The 26,282-nt window shown below is 34.9% G+C and overlaps 2 protein-coding genes across 2 annotated transcripts in view; one reads left to right on the top strand and one right to left on the bottom strand.

Moving 5' to 3' along the window:
• Positions 1 to 512: 512 nt before the first annotated feature.
• LOC116012488 (putative leucine-rich repeat receptor-like serine/threonine-protein kinase At2g24130) lies at positions 513 to 3,698 on the bottom strand. Its single transcript, XM_031252033.1, has 2 exons — positions 1,029 to 3,698; positions 513 to 933 (listed from the first exon to the last, which is right to left on the bottom strand). Exons 1-2 carry the CDS (start codon positions 3,583 to 3,585, stop codon positions 539 to 541), a joined length of 2,952 nt encoding a protein of 983 aa, XP_031107893.1. The 5' UTR covers positions 3,586 to 3,698; the 3' UTR covers positions 513 to 538.
• Positions 3,699 to 20,511: 16,813 nt separating this feature from the next.
• Positions 20,512 to 26,282, top strand: part of LOC116013344 (DNA-directed RNA polymerase 3, chloroplastic) — a 16,609-nt gene continuing 10,838 nt past the window's right edge. The window contains exons 1-4 of the mRNA XM_031253035.1: positions 20,512 to 21,356; positions 22,711 to 22,914; positions 23,022 to 23,155; positions 24,936 to 25,002. Coding sequence (XP_031108895.1) covers positions 20,577 to 21,356; positions 22,711 to 22,914; positions 23,022 to 23,155; positions 24,936 to 25,002 — 1,185 coding nt within the window. The 5' untranslated portion in view covers positions 20,512 to 20,576. The remainder of the gene's footprint in view (positions 21,357 to 22,710; positions 22,915 to 23,021; positions 23,156 to 24,935; positions 25,003 to 26,282) is intronic.

Here is a 26,282-nt window from a genome sequence, read left to right as displayed (position 1 = left end):
ATTCTTGAAAGTAATCTACTTTTTTCATGGGGAATAGTTATTCCGAGGAGACCTGATATTAAACTATTATTAATTTTTTATTAATAACTTAATTTGATAATACCTAATTTATTCCTATTTAATTTTGTTACACCCTATTTACTACATATGTATTCTACAACAACGACGACCAAGACCACAAGTCCACAACAACAACAAGTGAGGCAATTTCAACATACCAAACAGAGCCTTACTATAATTTAGAGACCAGACTAAAACTGCCACTTTCAACAAATAATGTGAAAATTCATAATAATACAACTACCAGCAAATTAAACAAAATGAAACTGCATGTAATTAGGCCCTGTTTGGTATGATCTAACTAATAACATTAACAAAATGAAGAAAATGAAAACCTCAAAATTAAATGCAAGAACAGGATGTGCCAAAATTGACAGTACATTACAATCTAATTAAACTACAACCAAAAATTAAACTACAACCAAAAATCTTCTGCTGAACTGTTCAGACTCAAGACAGAAAAGTGGCAAACTTGAGATCAGAAGCCATGAAGATCTTCTTCACAATGTAGAATTGAAGGGCTAGCAAGATATTCCTTCAACCGGCCAATCTCCAGCGCCACATCCACCATACTCGGCCTAGTTCCCGGGCTGTACTGTGTGCAGACGAGCCCGACTTCTATGAGTTCCAAGATAGTATCGCGCCAAATATTGGAATTGTATGAAACTGAGGCCCGCGGTTTGCACCTTACTAATGCTTCTTCCACAATTGGCTCAAGCCTGTGTGGGTAATGGCTCTTAACCCATTCGTGCAAAGTTTTTCCCTCTTCGAATAGGTGATCAGTCGGGCGTTTTCCTGTCACGATCTCTAACACAAGTACCCCATAACTATATACATCTCCTTCAGTAGATGCCCTCTTTCCCATTCCATACTCTATTAGCAAAAAGGGAAAAAGTTAAAAACAGTAAAATACTAAAATCTAATGGTTCATCAAGTAACAGATAATGATAGTTTAGCTTATTACTTACCAGGAGCAATATAACCAACTGATCCACAAAGTAGGCCATCTGTAGAGGTGGAATAGGAAGCTGTGTTATCAATGTCATCATCAGCAGCTTTAACCAATCTTGAAATGCCAAAATCAGTGACTAAAGCGGTCATGTAATCGTCGAGAAGAATGTTACTGGGCTTGAGATCGCAGTGCACAACTTTAACCGGGGAGTGATGGTGCAGATAGGCCATCCCTTCTGCGATATCGCTGCAGATGTTAACGAGCTGGACCAGGTCTAGGTGACGGCTGTTTAGGCCATGGGATGGGTAGAGGTGGTTTTCGAGGCTCCCGTTTTGCATCAATGGGAAAACCAGGGCTTTGAAATCCGGTCTGCTACAAGCCGTTATGATCCTAATCAGGTTTCTGTGCCTGGTCCTTCTCAGAACTTGGCATTCCCTTCTGAAACTCCCTGAAATGTTTTTTCCAGGAGTTTTAGTGTCCAGGACTTTAACAGCTATTCTTGTGTTGTCCTTGAGAACTCCCTTGTATACCTGCCCAAATCGCCCCGACCCTATTAGGCTCGAACTGCTAAAACCAGAAGTGGCTTGAATCAATTGCCCCCGCGAAATTCTTGGGTACTTTGGATCTGTTTTCCCTTCTTCTGTAAACTCTGCAACTTTGTTATTGTTCACTACAACTGCCCACTGCTTCTTGAATCTTGACCTGTGCACTAGAGGGCACCCAACTATGCAGAATATAGGGGTGACCAATAGTGAAAGTAGGATTGTGATTAGAAAATGATGCCCTCTTTTACTCCCTTTACAATTCTTCATCCCATTGATTGAGCCACACAGATGATCATTTCCCAAGAAAGAAGCAAAGGATAGCGTTGAGAATGCGCCCTTTTCTGTGACATTCCCGGAGAAACGATTGTACGAAAAATTGAGTTTCTTTAGGCTTGATGATGACTGGAAAGCTTGGGGTATCTCCCCACTTAATTGGTTGAAAGACACATCAAGTTCCTTAAGGTAAGCAAGCTGCCCTACTGAAGCTGGGAGGGAGCCCTCAAAGAAGTTATGTGACAGATTGAGGCTTTCGAGGGCAATGCAGCTCCCGAGCTGCGAAGGGATTGTGCCCGTGAGGTTGTTGGACGACAAATCAACGGCTAAGACCATGTCCATCTTGCTCAGCTCACGGGGGATAGGCCCGTGCAAGTGATTCCCAGACAGGTTCAAGTACAACTTTAGGCTCCTCAGCCCTGCAACTTGGGTTGGAATTGTCCCGGAAAGCCTGTTCCGAGACAGGTCAAGAATTTCGAGGTTTATACATTGTCCTAAACTAGGCGGGATTTGGCCCGAGAGGCGGTTCCCTTGAAGCAGAAGCCTCCTGAGCTGTGGAAGGTTAGCAAAGGTGTCAGGAATGGCACCAGTGAGCCTGTTTTTGGAGAGATCAAGAAGGCCTAAATGGGGAGCATTGCCAAAAGCAGAAGGGATTGGACCAGAAAGATGATTGTTTGATAAATACAGCCTCTCTAGCCTCCCTATCTGGCAAATCTCAACCGGAATCGAGCCATTCAAGAGATTAGCAGAAAGGTTCAAAAGGGTAAGATTTACAAGATTAGAAATGCCCTGAGGGATAGGGCCATGGATAAGGTTATCCTCAAGATGAATCTGTACAAGGTTTGTGGAGAAATGGCCAATAATAGAAGGAATCTCTCCACCTAGATGGTTCCCACCCAACTCAAGCTCTTCCAAATTGGAAGAATTCCTCAGAGAAGCAAAGAAAGGCCAGAGATTTGTGTTCCCATCATGGCTACAGAAATGGTTATAGGACAGATAAAGAAACTGCAGCCTTGGGAGTTTGCTTACCATCTCTGATGGAAGCTCCCCACGCAACGAATTCGATTCCATATCGATCCATTCCAATCTCGACGAGTTTCCAAGAGCTTTCGGGACTTCCCCCACAAGGCGATTAGACCAAAGAAGAAGAAACTTCAGCTCCCTAAGCTCACAATGAGAGGACATAGGAATTTCCCCACTAAGGGAATTGTTTGATAGGTCCATATATTGCAGGGATAAAGAGCCATTACAGAAAAGTGGCACTGGGATTTCCCCACTAAGATCATTACTTCCCAAATCGAGATAAACCAATTCCCGAAGCCCTCCCAACTCCCCGGGAATTCGCCCACCGAGGAGATTGGTAGACAAACTAAGCTGCATGAGCTGAACCAGAGAGCCTAGCTCAGGTGGAATTTTCCCTGCAAAGAAATTCCAAGACAAATCAAGAACTTCCAAGCATGAAAGATTAGAAAGTTGGGGCGAAATTTCGCCTCTAAGCGAACGATGGCTGAGATCAAGCTCAACCACTCTGCTCATTTTCTTGTCACACTTCACTCCTGTCCAATTACACACATGCAAACCATTATTATTCCAGCTCTCTAATGCACCCAAAGGATCAGAAACAACCCAAGCCTTAAACCCAATAAGAGAAGTTCTATCCTGATGAGAATTGTAATCATCTTTTTGTGCAGATGTGACACAAAAGAGCATGATCATGAAGGAGAAGTTGAACTTAGAAAACTTGCAATAACCCATACTAATAACAATGTTTTGTGACCAACAATCAAGACTTTGAAATGAAAGAATTGAAGAAAAAGTTATAGGAGAAGTTGATGAGAAAGAGAGGAGATTGTGAGAGAGAGGGAGAGAAAAGTGCAAGTTCTGTGCATGCACCACTGCTGCGCTTTATATCAGTTGCCGTGGTAGGAGCCGGCCGGTTGGCTCATGCAACTACATTAGTCGATGGATATTTACTTCCAAAATACTGAACATTCTTTCGAACTTTAATGAATACAATATTATAGTACTGAATAGTATGTTCAGATTCATTGAATATAACGGAGTATAGCGATGAAAATTCATTTGATAGCGTATTGAATACTCCGTATTTAGTTCAATCGTACGTGAGAACTATACATTTGAGACGGGAAATTGTATTCTTTCTTCTTTTTTTTTAATTTAAAAAAAAAAAAACATGTTCAATAACATTTATTTTATATATAGTATTATAAAATCAAAATTGTGACTTTTAGATACAAATTATATTCCACTTACTCAACTACTCCTTTTAGGGAATGAATACCACATATGCTGCAATTTGGCAAACTGCAAAAGCCAAACGCCAAAATTAATTTTTGGCAAACCGCCAAAGCTTTGTGAAGTTGGCGGTTTTTCATTAAAAAAAAAAAAAAAAAAAAGCTGCCCAAATGAGCTTTAAGGTTTTTGGCATTTTACCATGTCAAATTTCTAAAGTGGTCAAATTCGCCAAAGTATGATCAAAACGTCATTTACTAAACAAGGATAATCTTAAGTGCAAGTAAATAGGTTGTATTAAGATAAGTATATTAGAAACAAAATAAGTCCACTACATGAAAAAGAAATTAAAGTATTATAGTAAGTAGGTGGTGGTGGTAATATAAACATAAGTAAGCTTGGACCCCATAATAAAGTCAAATTTATACATTCTCATTGGTTTTATGACTACCTGGGACGACTGGGGATAGTCAGCCGACAGGCTAACATACCCGATTCGAGAATAAGATATAAATAATTGAGAGAACAAAATAAAGGAAACACAATATTTTTTACGTGGAAATCGAAAGGTGAAAATCACAGGCCTTTTTGGACAGGTAGTGTCAAACCAAAATTCACTATCTTTGTAGGTAGTTTTGTACATGAGTAAGTTGGATCTCTCTTCCTTTCCCCTTCTTGCTAGAAAGTATAAGTCAAACCCTCTTCTTAGAAAATAACAGTTGTGACCCCTTTACAATGTGACTCTTGGGAGGGGGAGGGTGGGCATTTATAGTGGCGGAGCCAGAAAAAATTTTCACTGGGGCGGAGGTAGTTTAAAAAATGAAACACTTAAAAAGAATATAATCATAAATATTGTTAGATATGGACAAAAAATAAAACACATCAAAATTTTATAAAAATATTAGTAACAATATACGAAACATAATTAATTTAATAAAATAATTCAAATAGAAAACACATAAGAAGGGATGAATGCTACAAAAGAAAATGAGCTATGAGGCAACGTTACATAAGAAGGGATGAATGGTTTCAGGATTCAAACCCTCGCCCTTTACTAAGCACAAACATACATCAACCAACTCGACCAATTAATCAATTACTTACTTTTATATGTTTTCATATACTTATATCTAAACATATACTATACATACATATATACATAAAAGGGCTATATATGAGGTGGGGGTGGGGTGAGTGGGGGCAGCTGCCCCCATGTTGGATCCGTCACTAGGCATTTATACATAGGCGGCTAGCCCAAAGAAAGGAAATAAAAAGGTTTACAAATTTAACTTTAGGCAACATTTTTTAATTGAGTTTTGGATTCTTTCCATAAGCGTGCGATTCCCTTTCCTTAAATTGAAAACAGAGACTGGGGTGAAAAATATGATAACCGATCTTCTAATATCTCGGTGACGCCAGTTGGGATTCTTGCTTCGCTACTGACTATCAGGCTGACCACATCCCCATCCTGACTGCCTACCATTGCCATCAATAGGGTACCCGGGGTTGGGTATCCATCACTAGTCCTTCACTTTCCTACGTCTCACCTTGTTGACGGCACAAGAAAGTAATCACACTATTGATCGTCCTACCTCATGTCCTTACATATTTGTTGTTGATTCCCTTTTCAAGGAGGCGCGGTAAATTTGAGCGTCGACTCCCTTCTTTTTTATCGTCAACCTACCTCAAACTTCTTCCACCTTTTTTACCAACTCCTTTTTAAAGGAGGCATGATATATAAAACTAAGCTCTGACTCCTTTTTCTAACCACCAGAATACCTCAAATCCGTTTCCACTTTTTTACTAACTCCTTCTCCAAGGAGACTAGTAAAACTGAGCACTGACTCCCTTTTCTGGTTGTCATCTTGTCTCAAATCTAGCTATTTCAACTTTTTACTGGCTCCTTTTTCAATGAGGCGTGGTAAAACTAATCGCCGACTCCCTTTTCTAACCGAAATCATGCTTGGAATCTCCTCCAGCTTTTTACCAACTCTTTTTTCAAGGAAGCGCGGTAAAACTGAGTGCCGACTCCCTTTCATGATCGCTAACCTGCCTTGAATCTCCTCCAACCTTTTTTACCAACTCCTTTTTCAATGAGGAGTGGTAAAACTGAGCGTTGACTTCCTTTTTCCCGGGGCTAACAATATTTCTACCGTTGATTGCTCCCTAGTGACTGCCTTCGACTGACTATATTCTAATGGCTGACTATTGAGACAGACAACCGAGCACTCACCATCTTCTTCTAAGTTGGAGGTCCTCGACACCTTGCTTAACACCTGCAAAGATTCAAAGAAAGCTTGTAAAAGAAATATCGCTAGAGACACAATTTTTTTATGTGAAAACCAAAAGGTGAAAATCACAGATCATTTTCAATTGTGTCAAGCCAAAATTCACTATCTTTGTAGGTAGTTTTGCACATGAGCAAGTCGGATCATACCATTTTCATAGTATATGAAAACATATAAAAGTAAAAATTTTGTGGCAAATAGGAAGTAGAAGTCGGATCCAACTTCTTCTAAGTTGGAGTTTTTTTAAATAAAAAATAAAAATTTTGTGGCAAATAGAAAACGGGTTATGAATAGAAAAATGGAAAACAATGTTAAAAAAAAAAAAAACATATTTTGGAGAAAAATGAAAAGTTTTCCAACGAATAAAGGCAACATGCATTTCTTTAATCCTATGTATTCCGCAACTAGTCTTTAGCTATTCACTTCTTATAAATACAAAATTCTCAATTATATTATAATATTATGTTTTTAGTCTAATTCACATTGCATTTTTAATCTTTGATCGTAATGCCTCCCAATCTTTTCCGTCAATCATTCCCTAAATAAATTATGTTCATTAACCCAAAAAGCAAGCTAGCAAGATCGGAAACCTTAAACAACTGTTAATGGAGGCAGACGATAAACATTATATTAAAGAACCAAAAACGCAAATTGAAGATTTAGTCGTGCACAAGTGACAACTGGTTCATTAAAAATACAAAAAAAAATTACTCGCAGTAAATGCGTGGTCTTCCATCATAACATTTTTTAATTTACTTAAATGGTTGACAAAGATATGACAGAATCAAACGTGCCTAACTGGGGTTGAAGAGCGGAACGTAAAATTTGGCGCCAATGACTTAGAGTTGAAAGTTGGGCAAATAGAATTCTGACACGTGTGGACGGCGTTTGTCTGCCGTGGGAGCTAGGAAGACAACTTGGTGGTGTAGATGCAAACAGGCCTAACTATGTATGTATGTATAATAGTATAATGTGGTTGGCTGTTTAGTTGTGGGATTAGTGGGATGATGAGTTGATTAAGATAATCTAGGTTCTAAGCACGCCTGGAGATGCTACGATTGTGACAATAATAATGCAACTTAAACTAAGCTGACCTTGTTTAAAGTTGTGGCTCTTGCTAGATTATAGCAGATTTTCAATTCATTTTATAATAGAAATAAAAGATATCATGCTAGGAAAGGATTAGGTAGTTTTCAATAGTGCATAACTCTATATATTTTTTTATTCATTAATACTATACCAATCTATTTCTCAATTGGCATCTTCTATAAAGAAAATAAATAAGTGATATGTGATAACTTGTCGTGAAAAAGATCAATTTACGAATAAAAATAAAAAGGAAAAATAGTCAAATAAGCTCCTAAACGTTATCCAAGAAGTCAATTAAGTCCTTAAACTTTCAAAAGTTACAATAAAACTCACAAACATGTGAGTGTTTTGAAGTAATGAAACTCACAAACTTGTTGGTGACCTGTAATTGCAGGATAACTAGGGTTTCGGCGAACGTTCGACCAAATTTCGACAATCCATGTCAAATACCAGCAACCAGCAACCGTTTGACGGTCATTGATATTTGACATGGATTGCCAGAATATAATTTTGTCGGACGTCGTTGGCTAGAGGTTCGCTGGAGTTGACCGAAAACCCTAGTTGACCTGCAATTACAGGTCACCAATAGGTTTGTGGGTTTCATTACTTCAAAATAATATGTTTGTGGATTTAATTGCAATTTAACTTTTGAATGTGTAAGGCTTCTTAGGTAAAGTTTAAGTGCTTATTTAACCATTTTCCCAAATAAATATGAATTCAAGAGTTTATGTTATTTATAGTAAAGAAGGTTTTCAAAACTCAATTTACGAGAGTAATCCTATTGATGGCTCGCTGAAGTTAAAAATGGTGTGTATGAATATAATTTCCAAACTCATCTCCCACAAATAATTCCTCATGGTTGATTGCTTTTTTATGAGCCAATTAAGAGAACAACCTCCAAATGAAACTCTATATTAGGACACCCTTGAAACATTGTTTTGAGAAATATAATTTTGTAGTTTTCCTTAACAATCTCTTCTTCATTTTCTACAATAACTCATTGTAATGATTTTTCAAACATAAAAGTCACAAAATTATCTTTCTATGTCTTGTATTGTTGGATATTTATATATATAGTACATGGTTGAACGTATTAGTTCAAACATATCTATCGGAAGCATAAATAATATTTTAGTGTTGTAGAGTTGAAAATATTATTTTATACTTGATAGAAATGTCATTACATGTTAATCAATAATGTTGGTTATTTGCTCATTTGTTGAGAAGAGTTAATCTTCTATGTTGATAAATCCTTTTGATTGGGTTTTAACATATGATATTCTCTGAAAAGTTTACATAAAGCTAGTAGACTTTGAATTTGTGCATAAAAGTTGTTCCTAAAAAGAATGGGGAAGATATTCCCGAAAGAAAATGAATGGGATATCAGAATATGTTCTCAGAAGGATTGGGGTATCATAAGATCCTCCCATAAATCTTCAAATCTTCTTTTGAAGATCTATGGGAGGATCTTCTTCTGGTGTAGATTTACTGTGAAGAACTTCTTATGATAGAGGTTTGATGATGCATATTATATTTATTAAAATATAAATATGATTTATGCTCAAAATATATGAATATAGCTGAAATTATAAGTAATAAATGAGTTATACTCAAAATAATATAGATGCATGTAATGATTTATTTTCAAAATATAGTTTCACTTTATCAAATTTAAAGTATTATTAAATTTGGTGTCACCTTACGATTAGCTATAATGATTTTACTTTACCAAATTTAACAATGTAATAATTTCTTAATATTAATTAATTCAGAGAGTATAAATAGTAAATACCAAATAATTTAATTTGGAGGAGCTTTGAATTCTGCTAAACTGCTAATCACTCCCTCCACGGTATTTTCTTTTACATTTTAGTGTAGGAAATAACCTAAGCTGTATACTATGCCTCTCACTTTCTTAATTTTTTTTTTCTTTTTAACATTTGTGCTCTAAATCAACAAACTGAAATATATATAATGGAGAAATTGTCTATGTACCTAACTAATATAATCCTATCTAATAGGCACAATATACAATTATGTGGCCTATTTTGTGATGCCAACTGCCAAGTCCTTTTTGGTTGGTGATCATAACATCAATCCATTATTGTTGTCAACATCCCCACCCTGCTGATGCAGCATCCAACAACCTTGAGAAAGTGCACTCAAAATGTGGTTTTCGCCGAAATGGATGTTCTTAGCATATTTGGTTAATGAAGTAGGTCCGAAATGAAATAACATTTCTGAAAATGTATCTATTTCGTTATTTGTTAATGTTTTTTGTTCTAAAGAATATTATTTCGGTAAATAGCGATTTCAGGAGCCCCTTAGTATTAAGTTATTCATGAGTTTTCACTTTTCAGGAATAGCCTAAATTTTCTATTTCTTATTTTACCTTGAGTTAAATCTAAAATTTGTTTTGAGTTTTTCTTTTCTCCCTATTGCAACACTAAGAATTTGATTTGTTTGGTTTATGTTACATTTAGGTTGGTTTATAAACACTCAAATTATTTTCAGAAAAATAATTTTTGAAAAATAATTAATTTTTTATTTGTTGTTTAATTGAAAAAAAAATTGTTCTTTTTATGTTTAGCCAAAAGTTAAAAAATTATATATATACATATATATATTTGTTTGGTTCGTTTTTTTTAACACATGCACATGAATCTATTATAAAATTATTTTTTATAAAATATTAATTATTTTAATGATGATAATAATAATTATTATTTATATTAAAATAAAATTATAAATTAAAAATTATAATAGTTATAAATATTAACAATAATTATAATAAAAATATGTAAATAAATAATTTTTAACTTGTAACATATTATAATAAAAAATAAATTTATAAATTTATAAATATAATAATTTTGAATTTAGGAGATTGAAGAAAAAAATTTTATTTGGGGATGTGTGCCGAGGTGAACTAGGATTTTTATTGTTTGATTTAGCCTAACCCATCTCATATTTAATTAGGCATATATAAAAATAATAACTCTGAACTAAAGAAACCTTAAAAAAATCAGTTTTTTTGGTACGTTGGGCCAATATTTTTGTTGTTTGGTTCGACCTAGTCCAATCCATATTTTAATTAGTTATTGATAAATGTAATATGTCAACACTAAAGAAATTAAAGAAAAAATTAAATATTTTTTAAAATATTTTGAGCTATGGATTGGGTCGGACCAAGTTTTGTTGTTATTTTGCCAAGCAATATTAGACTCATATTTTAACCAGACTAGTCCAATGCAGTTAAATTTAACCAGATAGATGGCATGCCAACCAACACATTTGATACCACTCAAAGTGTGAGAGAGAAAACTAAGAGTGAGATAAGAATTTGAAAAATGTCTTCCGCCAAAATGGATCATTTTTTCTTGAATTAATACCCATTTTGGTCCCTCAACCATAGCGTAATACTTGATTTTGTCCCATAGAATTAAAAGCACCCAATTTAGTCCTCTAGCTTGTAAAATATACTCAATTTGGTCCTCCGTTATAATTTCCATCCATCAGCCGCTATAAAGGGGGGCAAAACCGTCATTTTCAATAGTCAAGGGACCAAAATAGGTACTTAATAGTCGAGGGACCAAAATGAGTATTTTATTATTATTATTATTATTATATTTAATATTGGGACAATGTCTCTTAGTTTAGTTTTATATATCAACGCTAGGGGTGTGTAATCTATTAACCGAACCGTCTTAACCAAAATTTTTAAAACTTTAACCATTAACCAAATCGAATTGAAATTTTTTTTGAATTAATCGGCCAGTTAATATATTAACCGAACTTTTTAAAGCTAAAGTTCTAAATCCTAAAAATAATACCTATAATAATAAATTCAATTAAAATAATAAATATAAACCCAATGGGGTAGCTCAAGTGGCAAATGAGCTCTCTTTGTGGGGAAGAATTTCAGGAGAACCCGGGTTCGATTCCCACAAGTGACGATTCCCCCTGGGCCAGCTCCTGTGCCTCTCGGAGCGAACGTGGGTGGACCCGGACCGTTAAACGGACGGAGAAAGACCCTGTGAGTTTAACAAAAAAATAATAGATATAGTAATAAATCCATAAGAAAATATACAAAAATAATATCATAAAAACATTACAAATTTATAGAGATTTTACATATTAGATTATATATTTATTTATTTAGTTATATATATGTTTAAAATTTCGGTTAATCGTTCGGTTAATCGACAATTTCGAACACAATTATCCGTTAATCAAAATTTTAAAAAACCTTTAACGATTAACCGAACTGCAAAAGTTCAGTTAAAAATGGTTAATCGACACTTTCGAACCCAATTAATCATTAATTGAAATTTTAGAAAACCTTGAACCATTAACCGAATCCAAATTTGAACCCAATTAACCGTTAACCGAAATTTTAAAAAAAAAACATTTAGCCATTAACCCAACCGAAAAAGTTTAGTTAAACAATGGTTAACCGTTCGGTTCAGTTAATGGTTAAAGGTTTTTTAAAATTTTAATTAACGGTTAATTGGGTTCGAAATTGTCGGTTAACTATTTTTAACTGAACTTTATCGGTTAAATCTAATATGTAAAATCTAATATGTATAATCTCTATAAATTTGTAATGTTTTGATGATTTTTTTTTTGTTATATTTTCTTATGGATTTTTTATTATATGTATTATTTTAAGTACATTTATTATAATAGATATTATTTTTAGGATTTAGAAGTTTAGCTTTAAAAAGTTCGGTTAATCTGTTAACCGACCGATTAATCGAAAACAATTTCAATTTGGCTCGATTAATGGTTAAAGATTTAAAAACTTCGGTTAAAATGGTTCGATTAATAGATTACACACCCCTAGTGTTGATATACAAAACTAAACTAAGAGATATTGTCCCAATATTAAATATAATAATAATAATAATAATAATAATAATAATAATAATAATATGTGGTAGTACCCATTTTGGTCCCTCGACTATTAAAAATGACGGTTTTGCCCTTCTATATAACGGCTGGTGGATGGAAATTGTAACGGAGGACCAAATTGAGCATAATTTTACAAGTTAGAGGACTAAATTGGGTACTTTTAATTCTATGGGACAAAATCAAGTATTACGCTATAGTTGAGGGACCAAAATGGGTATTAACTCTTTTTTCTTTGACCATAATGAATATTTTTTGTTGACTTCATTTTCTATTAATAGTCAAAGACTAGAAAACTTATAAAATGACTTCCAAAAGTCACTTTATGAGTTTTCAAATGGATGCTTACTTTTATGAAGAATTCATAATTCTATTGTCTATGCTTTTTCAATTTTTTTTTGTTTATCTTCATCCCTTTGATTTTGACAAATTATATTGTGGTCCATGGTCCACATTTCAAATGGAACCATTAATACATATTTATTTGAAAAAAGTGTCAAATAGCCCATCGAACTTTTACTATTCATGCAATTAGACCACCAAACAAACAGAGTGTGCAATTAAACAATTTAATGTTACCAAAAGTGTGCAATTGGTATTCTTTACAAGTAGACAACATGTTTTTGGACAACTTTTCTTATGACATGACTGTCATGCAGTTCTTCTCCGAAACCCAAGAGAACTTGGAGCAAGGCAAGGCAAAAGCTAGGAGACCTTGGATCAATGCATGATAACCCTACTTAGTTTATAACATAGTATCAGAGTCTAGCCTTATCTTAATTTATAACATGGTATCAGAGCCTATTCGATCCATTTTGGATTCACTCAGTTATGGGTATTAGTGACGTCCAATCTTACATAAGTCCGCTTGTTTAGCTAACTTTGGTGGCGTCTAGAGCTCTCATTTCAAGGGAGGTTCCGGTCCAATTTCAAGTGGTCAACCGGTTAGATTCAAATTGTCCCGGTTGTATACTTCATGGGGAGTCTCTATTTTTGGAGAGTGATTCATCATATTCTACTTCATCTCAAACAGCCGCCCTAGGATCACGTCGATATCCGTAGTCTATTTGTCAGATTGCTCCTTCAAAAAAATCACCTCCTTTAGGTATTTAGCAAAACTCGGATTGGGATTGGGTTGAGCAGACTAGGATGTAGATGACTGGATTAATGCTCTACCTCGTCCAAGAGGGTCTTATCTTCTTCAAGGATCTGTTAAAACAAACCAAAACCATTTTAATAAATACAATTGTTGAACAAACAATGCAAACAAACTACAACTAAAGAATCCTAAAACTTTTCACCAAAACCCCTATATAAATTAGAGGCCTTAGTTCACGACGTTGGCGAGATTGATTCAGGTTGGGTTGAGTTACCGAGTTACTTGGATGACTCGTCTGTGTGGGACCAGGGTGAGCCTAGCCAGATCTCTTTTGGCAATAGCAAGAAGCAGGGCGAGGCTGAACACAAAAAGGAAGTCCATAGACCGAAGAATAACACAGGTTGTTCTTCATTGGTCTCGACAGGTACGAGAAGGGCGATTGGAGGAGCATTTCTAGGAACGTGGTGGTGACAAGGACCGCAACGCAGGTGGCGAGTCATGCTTAAAAGTACTATCTCCGGCAACAGGCCATGAAGAAAGAGCGAAAGCGGTCCAGCATCCACGAAATTACCACCGTCGTGGATACTAAGACAGTGCCTCCTCAAACAAGTTTTGCGAACCAAAGAGGAGTTGGAGGAGGAGAAGGGTATCATTAGAACTACAACTTCCCTACACAAGGATGAAACCATGAATACAGAGAAAAAAAATGAAAGAGATGATACTTGTAAATGCAACTTCCCCAACTTGTAAGTATTCCTAGATTAGGTGGTAGTTGGTTTAGGGGATTAGTTAGGAAGGTATAAGTTGTGTATGGCTGGTTGGTTTTGAGTTGATGGACAACAGTGACATTGTATGAGGAGGATTGTTATGTGAAGAGAACATGACTTCTAAATGATATGATTTAGTAAAGTTGAAAAAAAAACAAAAAAAAATAGATGAAAAAGAATTCATACTATAGTTAAATTAGATGATGAATACCTTCTCTAGCTCATTAGTGATCGGGCGAAAGAAGGCTACGACTCGACCAATAAAGGCTATGACTTCAAATGTTGCCATGTCGCCATCGTTTATACGCTTTTGGAGGTCACCCTTTAAACCTAAAAGGTGAGTGATCTGAACTCTCTTTGCATTGATGGAATTTTCCAAATCTTACTTAACCTTTTTAGCTTCGTTGGTGATTAGTTTCATGGCCTGCAATTAATCAAAGACAAAAATGGTCACACAAGAAAGTGATAGTTACCATATAGAATATCTCATGGAAGCACATCTAGAAAGTGAGAAAAAAATTTTTGACAATGGCAAATCAATAAATGTACTACACTGAAAAATCGCAAGGGTGATGGACTCAACTTCTACAGTCATGTAGTTCTTCTCCGAAGCCTAGGAGAACTTGGAGCAAGACAAGGCCAAAGCCATGAGGACTTGGATCAATGCAAGACAACCCTACTTAGTTTATAACATGGTATCAGAGTCTAGCCTAATCTTAATTTATAACATGGTGTCAGAGCCTATTCGATCCATTTTTTATTCACTCGGTTATGGGTATTAGTGACGTCCAATCTTACATAAGTCCGCTTGTTTAGCCAACTTTGGTGGCGTCTAGAGCTCTCATTTCAAGGGACGTTCCGGTTCAATTTCAAGTGGTCAACTGGTTAGATTCAAATTGTCTCGGTTGTATACTTGATGGGGAGTCTCTATTTTTGGAGAGTGGTTCATCATATTTTGCTTCATCTCAAACAGCTGCCCTAGGAGCACATCGATATCCGTAGTATATTTATCAGATTTCTCCTTCAAAAAAATCACCTCTTGAAAGTATTGAGCAAACTGGGATTGAGATTGAGCAAACTCGGGTGAGGGTTGAGGTTGAGCAGACTAGGATGCAGATGACTGGGATTCATGCTCTACCTTATCCAAGAGGGTTTTATCTTCTTCAAAGATCTGTAAAAACAAACCCAAACCATTTTAATAAATACAATTGTTGAACAAACAATGCAAACAAACTACAACTAAATAATCCTAAAACTTTTCACCAAAACCCTATATAAATTAAATGAAAAAGAATTCATACTGTAGTTAAATTAGATGATGAAATTCTCTAGCTCATTAGTGATCAGCCGAATGAAGGCTACAGCTTGATTAATAAAGGCCATGACTTCACATACTACTGTTTCCATGGTTTATACGCTTCTAGAGGTTATCCTTTAAACCTAAAAGGCGAGTGATCTGAACTCCCTTTGTATTGATTGAATTATCCAAATCCTGCTTAACCTTTTCAGCTTCGTTGGTGATTAGTTTCATGGCCTACAATGAATCAAAGACAAAATTAGTTATACAAGAAAGTGACAGTTACCATACAAAATATCTCATGGAAGCACAACTAGAAAGTGAGAAAAAAAAGTGTGACAATGGCAAATCAATATATGTACTGCACTGAAAAATTGTAAGGGTGATTGACTCAACTTCTATAGTCATGCAGTTCCTCTCCGAAGCCTAGAAGAACTTGGAGGAGCCAAAGCCTAGGAGGCCTTGGATCAAGGCAAGACGTACAACCCTACTTAGTTTATAACATGCTATCAGAGTCTAAACTAATCTTAATTTATAACATGGTATCAGAGCCTATTCGGTCCATTTTGGGTTCAATACGATTATATCATAGTAACATAATAGTCTTGTTTGGTAACATAAATCCAAACAGTTACCTTTGTGTGATATGCTATGCTTCCTCTTGCTGCCTATTATGACTGAACCAAGTATTTGCCTCATACTGTTGTTTTCAATGTAGAATTAATTTGATTTGCTGTAAATGTTGTTTGTATAACATCAAATTTTCATAATCTTATTTACATTGTTATAAATAAGTAATGATTAGTTTCTGATTTCATTTGTTATAACACATTGAAATGTACATGCGTGCTACTTTATCCCAATTCAATTTGCATTGAAATGTATATGTGTGCTACTTTATCCCAATTAAATAATGATGTTATCCCATTCATTTTCTAAACTCTGTTTGGAAGTGTTTTCAATTTTTTATCAGTAAACTAACATTTTTTTCTCTAGTTTTTGGCATATGATGAAATTTGATTTCTGATGCCAAATATCATTATTTTTTAAAATTTAAGTAAGCACATGACAGATGATCTTAGACAACTGATTTGTTGTTAAGAACTTTAATGTGAATAGCAAATCAGATGCTATGGAATGTGTACTGATTTGTAGTTTCTTTCATATTATTAAAGCAGTGGTTATTAAAAGAGATAATGCTCTATATTTCATGATATGTATGAGCTATTCTTTTAATTCTTTTGACTGTTGTGTATTAAATTGACCACATTAAATTAATTGTTTAAAAATCATTTGTTTTATAAGTTATTAGGTCACTTTTCTTTCTATTTCAATGCAATAATGACTCACTTTTATAAGTAATATATGGCATTGAATTATAAAAGAATCTACTCTATATATCATGAATGTATGACACGGATTTTATATTACTACAGATAACAATATATTTAGTTACAATGTGGTTTTTACTTTAATCTACATGTATGGCTATCTTATTTTATGTTCCATACTTGTATAGAAGTAATAATTCTATCATTTTTTTCTCAATATCTTTATAGTAATAAGAGTAATTATTTAATTTTTAAGTTTTTGTTCTTTGGTTTTTGATTACCATTTCAGAACTGAAATCTCTAATACTTTTGTTGGATAATGCACTATTCCTATACAATATCTCCCATTTTTGCTAACCACAATGCTTATGGTCTACTGGTAATGTATTGTACTACACCTCTTATGTTTAATGATGATATACATGTAATATCTGTAATGATTTAATTACACTTTTGGTCCTGTGACTATTGGGGTCTTATTAATTTCAGTACTCAACTTTAAAAACTAACGATTTAGTCCCCTAACTATGCAATTTTTAATGCATTTAGTCCTCCTGGCCAAATCACCGGCCAAATGTCGCCGGAAAAATGTAAATCATATTTAATTATTTAATCATGGGGGCATATTGGTCATTTCAAATCCCTTTCTTCTTCTTCCTTGCACTGTTGGCCGGAATTGCGTTGCTTCTCCCATAAAAAATCACCTGCAATGAGAAACAAAAACACATTCTTTGTAGGCATTTTTATTTTTTAAAAAAGAAACAAAAACACCTTCTTCATCCATGGAAGTTGCCCTCAATTTATCCCCCATTTTCAGCCCCGTCTCAGCTTTCGTCACCAGCACCTCCGGACCAATAATCCACCGGCCATAGCTCCTGCTCCGACCCTCAGAGTAATCCACTGGTGCCACCGCAAAATAATCCATCATCCAGTTCATCTCCGGTGGGCTCACCCCTTAATGAATCTTTCTATCATCGACTTACCTAGATCTATCCATCAATAGTCCACATGCTTCCTTTATTGGCATTTGGCATGATAAATATCCTTTTCCATTTGCCATACACTTCCACGTTTGTGTCACTACATGACATACAAGAGCGTACGTGCATAAAGAGACAAGAGACAAATCTTTCAGTTTCAATTTCAGTTTCAAGGTTGAGAAATGGATCTGGTGGACAAGGCTAAGAATTTCGTGGGAGAAAAGCTGGCGGAGATGGAGAAACCGGAGGCCAGCATCGCCGACGTTGATATCAAGGGTGTCGGATTCGACGGTTTTTCCTTTCTAGCTAAGGTCGACGTCAAGAACCCTTACTCTGTTCCCATTCCCATCTGTGAGATCAAATACGAGCTCAAGAGCGCCGGTGGATTACGGGAGAAGCAACGCAATTCCGGCCAACAGTGCAAGGAAGAAGAAGAAATGGATTTGAAATGACCAATATGCCCCCATGATTAAATAATTAAATATGGTTTACATTTTTCCCGCGACACTTGACCGGGAGGACTAAATGCGTTAAAAATTGCATAGTTAGGGGACTAAATCGTTAGTTTTTAAAGTCGAGTATTGAATTAACAAGACTCCAATATTTATAGGACTAAAAGTGTAATTAATTCTATCTGTAATGATCCAAGATTTCTTGTTGAAGCATTTCCTTCAATTGAATGGATCTCCTTCAAAAGATGAAATTGAAGAGATTCTGAAAAGGTATCATCCAATCAACAATCTTCCCTTTTTTTTTCTCCACAAATGAGTAACTGTTTTCATAATCTTAAAAAACTAATGTACTTAAAGGTTTGTTAGAAACAATTAGATTTTATATACATTTTTCATATTTAAAACAAAATCAAATCCAAGCACAGGGGTAAATCCCATTTTTTTAAAAAATGTTTTTTAATTACATTTATACATTTTATACAAATATTCCATATTTATTATGGACATGCTAATCTCATAGATCCTTTAAAGAATAATTCCTTTGCCTCTAATAGCCAGTACTTGTCTATTTAGCTTCTTCATGACCTGCAAGGCTGCAATTATCCAATACATCTTTTTGTAAAACATAAATAAATATGAAATGAGCAGAAAAAAATTGCATCTATTCTGAGTATATGTCCTCCTTGTCACTGTATATTTAATTTTACAATTTAGATCATACAATTCAAATATTTTAGATTCTACTTTTGTTACACTTTAAATTCATGGGTTTTGGATTGATATGCAGATTGTGAGAGTTACAATTTTTTAGATTGACATGGACAGTAAGCATCATAAGAATACCATTTTTTGTGTGGTACTTTGTTAGTCAAACTAATATTTATATTTTGATTTACAGGAACCATGACTTGTAGGGGTGATTATATAACTTCAAAAATCAAGTGATTCTAATATTGTTATAGAAAACTTACTTTAAGGCATTAAAGTTATGGAAAACATGTAGAGAAAACAACTTGAAAACATGTATAAGTATTCCTATATTCTGCCTATTTGAAGGCATTAAAGATATAGAAAACAACACAAAAGTATAGAAAATAGAAAGTTACCTCATTGTGTGTGATCTGGCGAGATATTTTTCCTAAGGATTAACATTTGAGACATTTGTAGGCTTTCAAACTGGAGAGGAAGAAGTCAGACTCAGAGAGTTGATAGCTGACACAGAGAAAGTGCATTAGGTAAGCCTGACATTCTAACCTTTAAGGCCATTGATATTACCTTTGCTTTGCTTCAAAATGAATAGAACCTGAGATAAAGAATAAACAGATATTCGTTTTAAAAACACCAAAAATTACAAATTAAAGTGTATACATTCCCAACTAAAAAAAGTAAACAGCAGCCCTATTAGTAAGGAACAAAATATCCTCATCATCAAGTACCAAAACAGAGACAAACAAATATATAGATATCAAAGCTCATTGCATAAATATTTAAAAATAGAGAAAGTGCAACTAATTGAATTCTTCATGAGATAGAGCTTTAAAATGATTAAAAAAAAGAAAATAATGATGTATCACCTCTTTTCTTGATATTTCCCTCCTGCAGTTGTGCTTCAATTGAAATGTTGGCTTTCATCCACCACTTATAGATAGCTGCTTCCTCTCTGACAAGGCTTTTGGAATCACTGCTGCCCTTCGATCGCCACATCATTTCAGCATTCTCCTCCACAGCGTTGTGAAGACTTATTTGTAGTGTCCTAGGTTTATAGGTGCATTAATTTTAAAATAAGTGTTTAGTCTTGAAGATGCAACAGTCATCTTCAATTGAAATTCATTATGCATTTCCCCATGTATTTAATATCAATGTTATATTGAAAAATAATTCTGATATGTAAGCAAAAGCAACCTTTCGAATTTCAAGACATCTCGAATTCCCCAAAAAATGCCCAAAACAGCGTTGTTTCCACTGGGCAGGAAAACGAATTTTTTTTATTTACCATAAACTTGTGCCTTTATATATATATATATATATATATATATATATATATATATATATATATAGAAGATATAGATTGTAGCCTTTTAAAAAAAATAGACTTTAAAACTGCATTTTTAATAAAAATTATAAAATTCCTTTCAATTTTTTTTTTTAAAAAAAAATTGGGACAAGGTAATAATATCCAAAATTGGGGAAATGGGAAGGGAGACGGTGGGGGTTTAGAAGGGGTTTTCTTAGCTCCGAAATTCTCTCTCTTATCCACTGAAGAAACTCTCTTCCTTTCCATGGCTTCCACAGCCTATTCTCTCTACTCAATACCTCAGTTCTCCGCTACATCCCGGAGACTACCCCAAAACCCCCGCGGCAATCCTAAACCAGTAACCACTGAGCCACTCACCGCGTCGCAAAGCCCACAACCTTTTAAGATTCGCACTCTCAAACTGGCAAAGCCTCTCGTTTTGTACGCCGTTTCAGTTTCTAAAGACGATATACTGGCTCAAACCCAGGAGGATATATCAAATTCGCATAAAATCTCCAATGGCTCACTCGCGATTTTGCCGGAGGAGTCGACCAGGAGAGTTTTCGTGCAAGACCCGCCTTGGATTTCTTCTCTTTTCTTGAGCAACAATTTGTTCGTTAGGGCTAGGGAGATCGAGCGGGCCAAGTTGAGGATTCGCGAGAGCAACAGGAACAAGTACCGTTTGTTGAAGAGGAGGCAGGTGAAGGCGGAGACTGAGGCATGGGAGAAGGAGGTTGAGGAGTACCGAGAGCTTCATAGAGAAATGTGTGAGAAGAAATTGGCGCCAAACCTTCCTTCTGTGAAGAAACTCTTCCTCGGGTGGTTTGAGCCCCTGAGAGATGCCATAGAGAAGGAGCAGAAGACTCAGAGGACTAAGAAGAACAGGGCTGCTTACTCGCCTTACATTGACTCTTTGCCGGCTGATAAAATGGCCGTCATTGTGATGCATCAGATGATGGGGTTGATGATGATGTGTGGCGACGACAACAAGTATGTTCAAGTACTCCAAGCTGCATTGCAGATTGGCACTGCAATTGAGAATGAAGTAAGCATTGCATATTTGCATTTAAAAAAAAACTTTTTGGTCATATGTTAGGTTTTTACTCATATACTGAGTATATTTCTGTTAATTATTCTAAGATGTGTGGTATTTACATGGGTTTAATTGCATGTATTTTGTTGGTCTAAGAGTGTTTCTGTAGTGTGTCAGTGAAAATTTCAAAATAAAAACTTTATTTTTCTCAAGTATCATTCATAGACAAGAACCATTTGGTAGGTAAAACAAACAAGTCTGGTATATCATTTTGGATTCTTGATTCATGATAGGCTTTGAGGTGCATATAGGTTTGGTTCTGAACTTGTAAGAATTTAAAAAATCTTAGGAGAAAAAATGGAGAAAGTTTGGTTTTGGTCCCTCCCTACAGTGAACACTATCAAACTTAGTAATTGACTTTGAATTTGCTCAATTACAATTCTTTGACTTTTGTGGCAGCATTATTTTTGGTCCTTATGTTAATTTTTGTGGTTAGGCCCGTAACTTCAATGCCGTTTTTTGTAAATCTATTATTTTGTTTCGTAAGTTTTTATAATTTAATCTTTTAATTTAATTTGGAAGATGAACCGTAAAAATTATTTATTTATTTATTTAAATAAGAATAAAATAAGTTGTGGAAACTAAAAAAAATTATGAACACACAAAGATGTCCTTGGTCAGTCTAACGCACTTACCCCAAAAACTAATGGAATGACCAAAATTGATACTCTCTTAAAAGTAAGAGAATTACAATTGGACAAATTCAAAGTTGAGGATTAGTTTTGAGAATTCACTATAGTTGGGGGACCAAAATTAAGCTTTTCTCAAAATAACGAGCTTTAGGCTGTCTAGTTGCATGATTGCTAAATCTTTGGAGTGTGCTTTAAGGAGTAGATTAAATAGGGAGTAGTTATAAATGCCTGTCAAATTATCCATTGCTAAAGGCAAACCTTACTTTCTTGATTCGGTTGTTATTTTATATAGTTCATATTTTAAATTATTTTCATGAAACTAAGCTTAGGTCAGTCTTCATTTTGTTTAAATCGATTGCAATTGGTGGATAGTTGACCCTTGAACCTTGAAATTAGAGCTGAACTGGTCAATTTGTAATCCCATCTGTACTTTCAAGCTCCTCAGTTGCTTCTTATTTGAGCTCTAACTTGAACAGGCAAGCTTTGTGGAGTCTTGCTTCTGTTGAACTCCTTAATTACGCTCACATGGCATCTGAAATGAATAATATTCTTGCCACCTTGCTACTCATATATGGAATATCAATCATGCAAGGCTTAGAACATGCGAGAACTCCCTGTAGTATCAAATGAAATTGACTTTTGGTGTATTTGAATTCATTAATAATGTTTATCAGGTTAGAATTCATAGTTTCTTGGAGAAAACGAAGCAACTCCAGAGGCAAACAAATGAAACACTAAGTCAAGAGGATTTAAGCAGGGATCCAGTATGGTTAAGAAAGCGGATAAAATGGCTGATTAAAAAGAACAGACTAGTTCAAGTGCAAAAACTGTTGAAGAACGAAGAGTTTGAGCCTTGGGGTCAAGAAATAAGGGCTAAGGTATGCTTCTGTCTGTTTCTATTTGCTCTAGAACTAATAATGAATGAAGTCACCTGTAGTTTCATGGTTTTCCTTTGACAAAAATTTCTTTCTCTATTCTCATGCAGTTGGGATGCCGTCTTATAGAATTATTAACGGAAACAGCTTATGTGCAACCTACAATCAATCAGTCAGCTGATAGTCCTCCTGATATTCGGCCTGCATTCAGGCATTCGATAAAAATTACTTCAAAAGGTTTTGGGTGAGATATAATTATCTTTAAGGAGCTTAAACTCTGTTGATAAATTATTCTAATGATTAAATTTCAGGTGGCTATGTATGCTTTTGAGTTTAGACCATTTACACTTGAAAACCTGCACCAACATGTTCAACAAAAAGCAATGTATACAAAATAATGAATACTTTGATTCATGGTAAAAAATCTCTTAGTTCAGATAACTTTCATGCTAGAACAGTATCATGTGCATCTTATATGATTTCATTAAGGATTTTTATTTCATTTTAATAGGAGTTAGGAAATACTTTTATGAGTGATCCCTAAACTTTCAATCAGTCAGAATTATAATTAGTATTTACTACAAAATCTTCATTACTATAAAAAACATTATGTTATGTTCAATAATAGGAAATTTGTTCAGTATAGAAATAGTCTTGATTTTTTCTCTTGGTGTGTTGGGATAATGGCCTGAATGAATCTCACTTATTAGGAAATTTGCTCTAGAATTTAAAGCCCTAGAATAATTATTTTGCGTACCCTTTTTCTTTTCTTTTCATTTTTTAAATTTCTTTCAATCTTTTTTCTTCATTTCTTGATGGTTCCTTTTCTTTTGTTCTTTTTTGAACTTCTTTTAATTATTATTTCTGTCCTTTACCTATTCTTCAAACTGAAATAAAATTCATTCTTTCCAAATGGCAATGGCATTGTTGTTTTTGTGGAGAGGCTTGTATATAGTTTAATTTCATACTTCTTTGTCATAAAGTATGAAATAGTGCCTCTTCTTTTGAAGGGTGTTACTATGTACCAGAGATTTTGTTAAGACTCCCACATTGGAAATATAAGAGAGAACATATGGGTCCATGGGTTAGACTAACTAATTGATTGGATTCAATCTTTTAGTGTGGTTTGGGCCATGTGCATTATAGCCCAATTGACCTTGGCCCAATCTTAAATTGTAACATGGTATTAGAGCTTGTTCGGTCCACATTGTGTTCACCCGGTTATCTACCCGTGGTATTGGACTATTGGTGGCGTCCGGATTCAAAATGACTCAATTGTCCACTTGAGGGGGAGTGTTATTGAAAATTTAAGAGATAACATATGAGTTAGACTAGCTAATTGATTGGATTCAATCTTTTAGTGTGGTTTGGCCCATATGCATTGTAGCTCAATTGAGTGACCTTGGCCCAATCTTAGATTATAACAAATTTCAATATTTAATTGGATATCCTCATTCAGTTGTGGAATAAAGTAGTAATGTTATATACTTTTTATGAATAGTGTTGGCTGATAGCATAGTTAATTCAGTTTCAGCCTGATGAATGACTTGTGAAACCTTGTTATTTCTTGTTATTTGATGTGAATGAATGCTAATTAGGAATTGGTTGCAGTTATGTTGCTTTGTCTACAAGTAATATTCTATAAATAACTGAACATCCCTAATAAAATTATAAGATATGCACTTTATATTGCTTTAACTGGAAAAGTTAATGGAATTTAATTCAATCTAGGTTTAATCATAGTATAGATTTTGTTTTGTTACACTAATCAAGTTTAGGTTGCTATGTATAAAATGGCTAAAGGTTATTGGATGGTATTCACTCAGTTCAGACTTCAAAGAAGCTTGCATAGACAATCTGTGGATCATTAACTTACTGAACCCATTAACATAAGTGGCCTAGTTGATTTTTGTTAACTGAACATATTCCTAGTGGTTTTATTCTATTCAGAGAATGTGCTTTTCAGTTTAGTTTCCCTTTTAAGATTTGGTTGTAAAAAGTAACTTGCTTGGTGGTCCTTGTAGGAAGAATTTTGTGAGAAGGTATGGAGTTATAGAATGTGACCCCCTGGTTGGTGCTGGACCTGATACAGTAAGTTATTGAACTTTTCATTTTATTTTCTTTTTGTACTGCTTAAATCCAATATCATCTGTACACTTACTTTCATCTTAAGCAATATATGATTGTATGTATACTTTCACAATCAAGGAAAAGAACTTCACTATTTCCTCATTTTGTGGTTTACTTGTCCAGTGTTCTCCACATGTTGCTTGTAGAATACAGTTCATTAGACGTTTAGTGTGTAACCAAAAATTGCTATAGGCATGTCATATATGGTTAAACATGAATTATATATATATATATATATATATATATATATATATAAAATGTAAGCTAATGTTTCAGTGAGACCACCTCTTCCCTGAGTCCGTGAGACCCTTCATGAATGCACACAATTTACTATATGAATGCACACAAATACTCCAGGGTAGATTGTGTGCATTCATGTTGGGCAAATTGCACACAGTCTAGTTTGTGTGCATTCGTGTAGTAGATTGTGTGCATTCGTGAAGTAGATTGTGTGCATTCGTGAAAGGTCTCACGGACTTACGGGAAGAGGTGGTCTCGTTTGATCATTACTCTCTCTCTCTCTCTCTCTATATATATATATATATATATATATATATATATATATAGGGGTGGGTTTAGATGAGAATAGGCTCCCATAAGGGTGTAAACGAACAGAGCCGAGCTCGCCTTGGGTGGCTCGAGCTCAAGCTCGTTAAGGAAGGCTCGGCTTGAGCTCGAGCTCGGCAATTTTTGAGCTGCTTGAGTTCGGCTCGAGCAGCTCGATTGTTCAAGCTCGAGCTTGAGCTTAAATTCGAGCTCGAGTTCATGCTCGAAGCCTCGAACTCGAGTTCGAGTTCGATTTAGAGCTCGAATTTAACCTGTTTGATTTTAAATTCATGTTTTAATTAAAAATAAGCTATAATATTATATGTGTATATATATATATATATATATATCGCTCGCGAGCGGCTCGACGAGCCACGAGCCTAAGACATTAGAGCTTGAGCTCGGCTCGATTATTAAACGAGCCGCTCGAGCTTGGCTCAAGCTCGAATTTGACCGAGCTAGAGCCGAGCTTTGACCGAGCGGCTCGCGAGCAGCTCGCGAGCCGCTCAGCTCATTTACACCCCTAGGCTCCCATATAAAAAGTGAGGACTGATATGATTAATCTATTTAGGTAGGTCAGCGGTTAAGGGTTGCTGAAAAATAAGGGGAAAGGGGCGGGGTCAATTTTATAAATATTGCGAACTTGAAAGTTTGCAATAATTATAAAATTGGCCCTTTTTTTTTTTTTTTTTTTT

Source organism: Ipomoea triloba, chromosome 3 (assembly GCF_003576645.1).
Source record: "Ipomoea triloba cultivar NCNSP0323 chromosome 3, ASM357664v1".
In the NCBI taxonomy this organism is placed as follows: domain Eukaryota; kingdom Viridiplantae; phylum Streptophyta; class Magnoliopsida; order Solanales; family Convolvulaceae; genus Ipomoea; species Ipomoea triloba.
The sequence above is the reverse complement of the archived record's forward strand: the minus strand, read 5'-3'. Positions and strand labels throughout refer to the sequence as shown.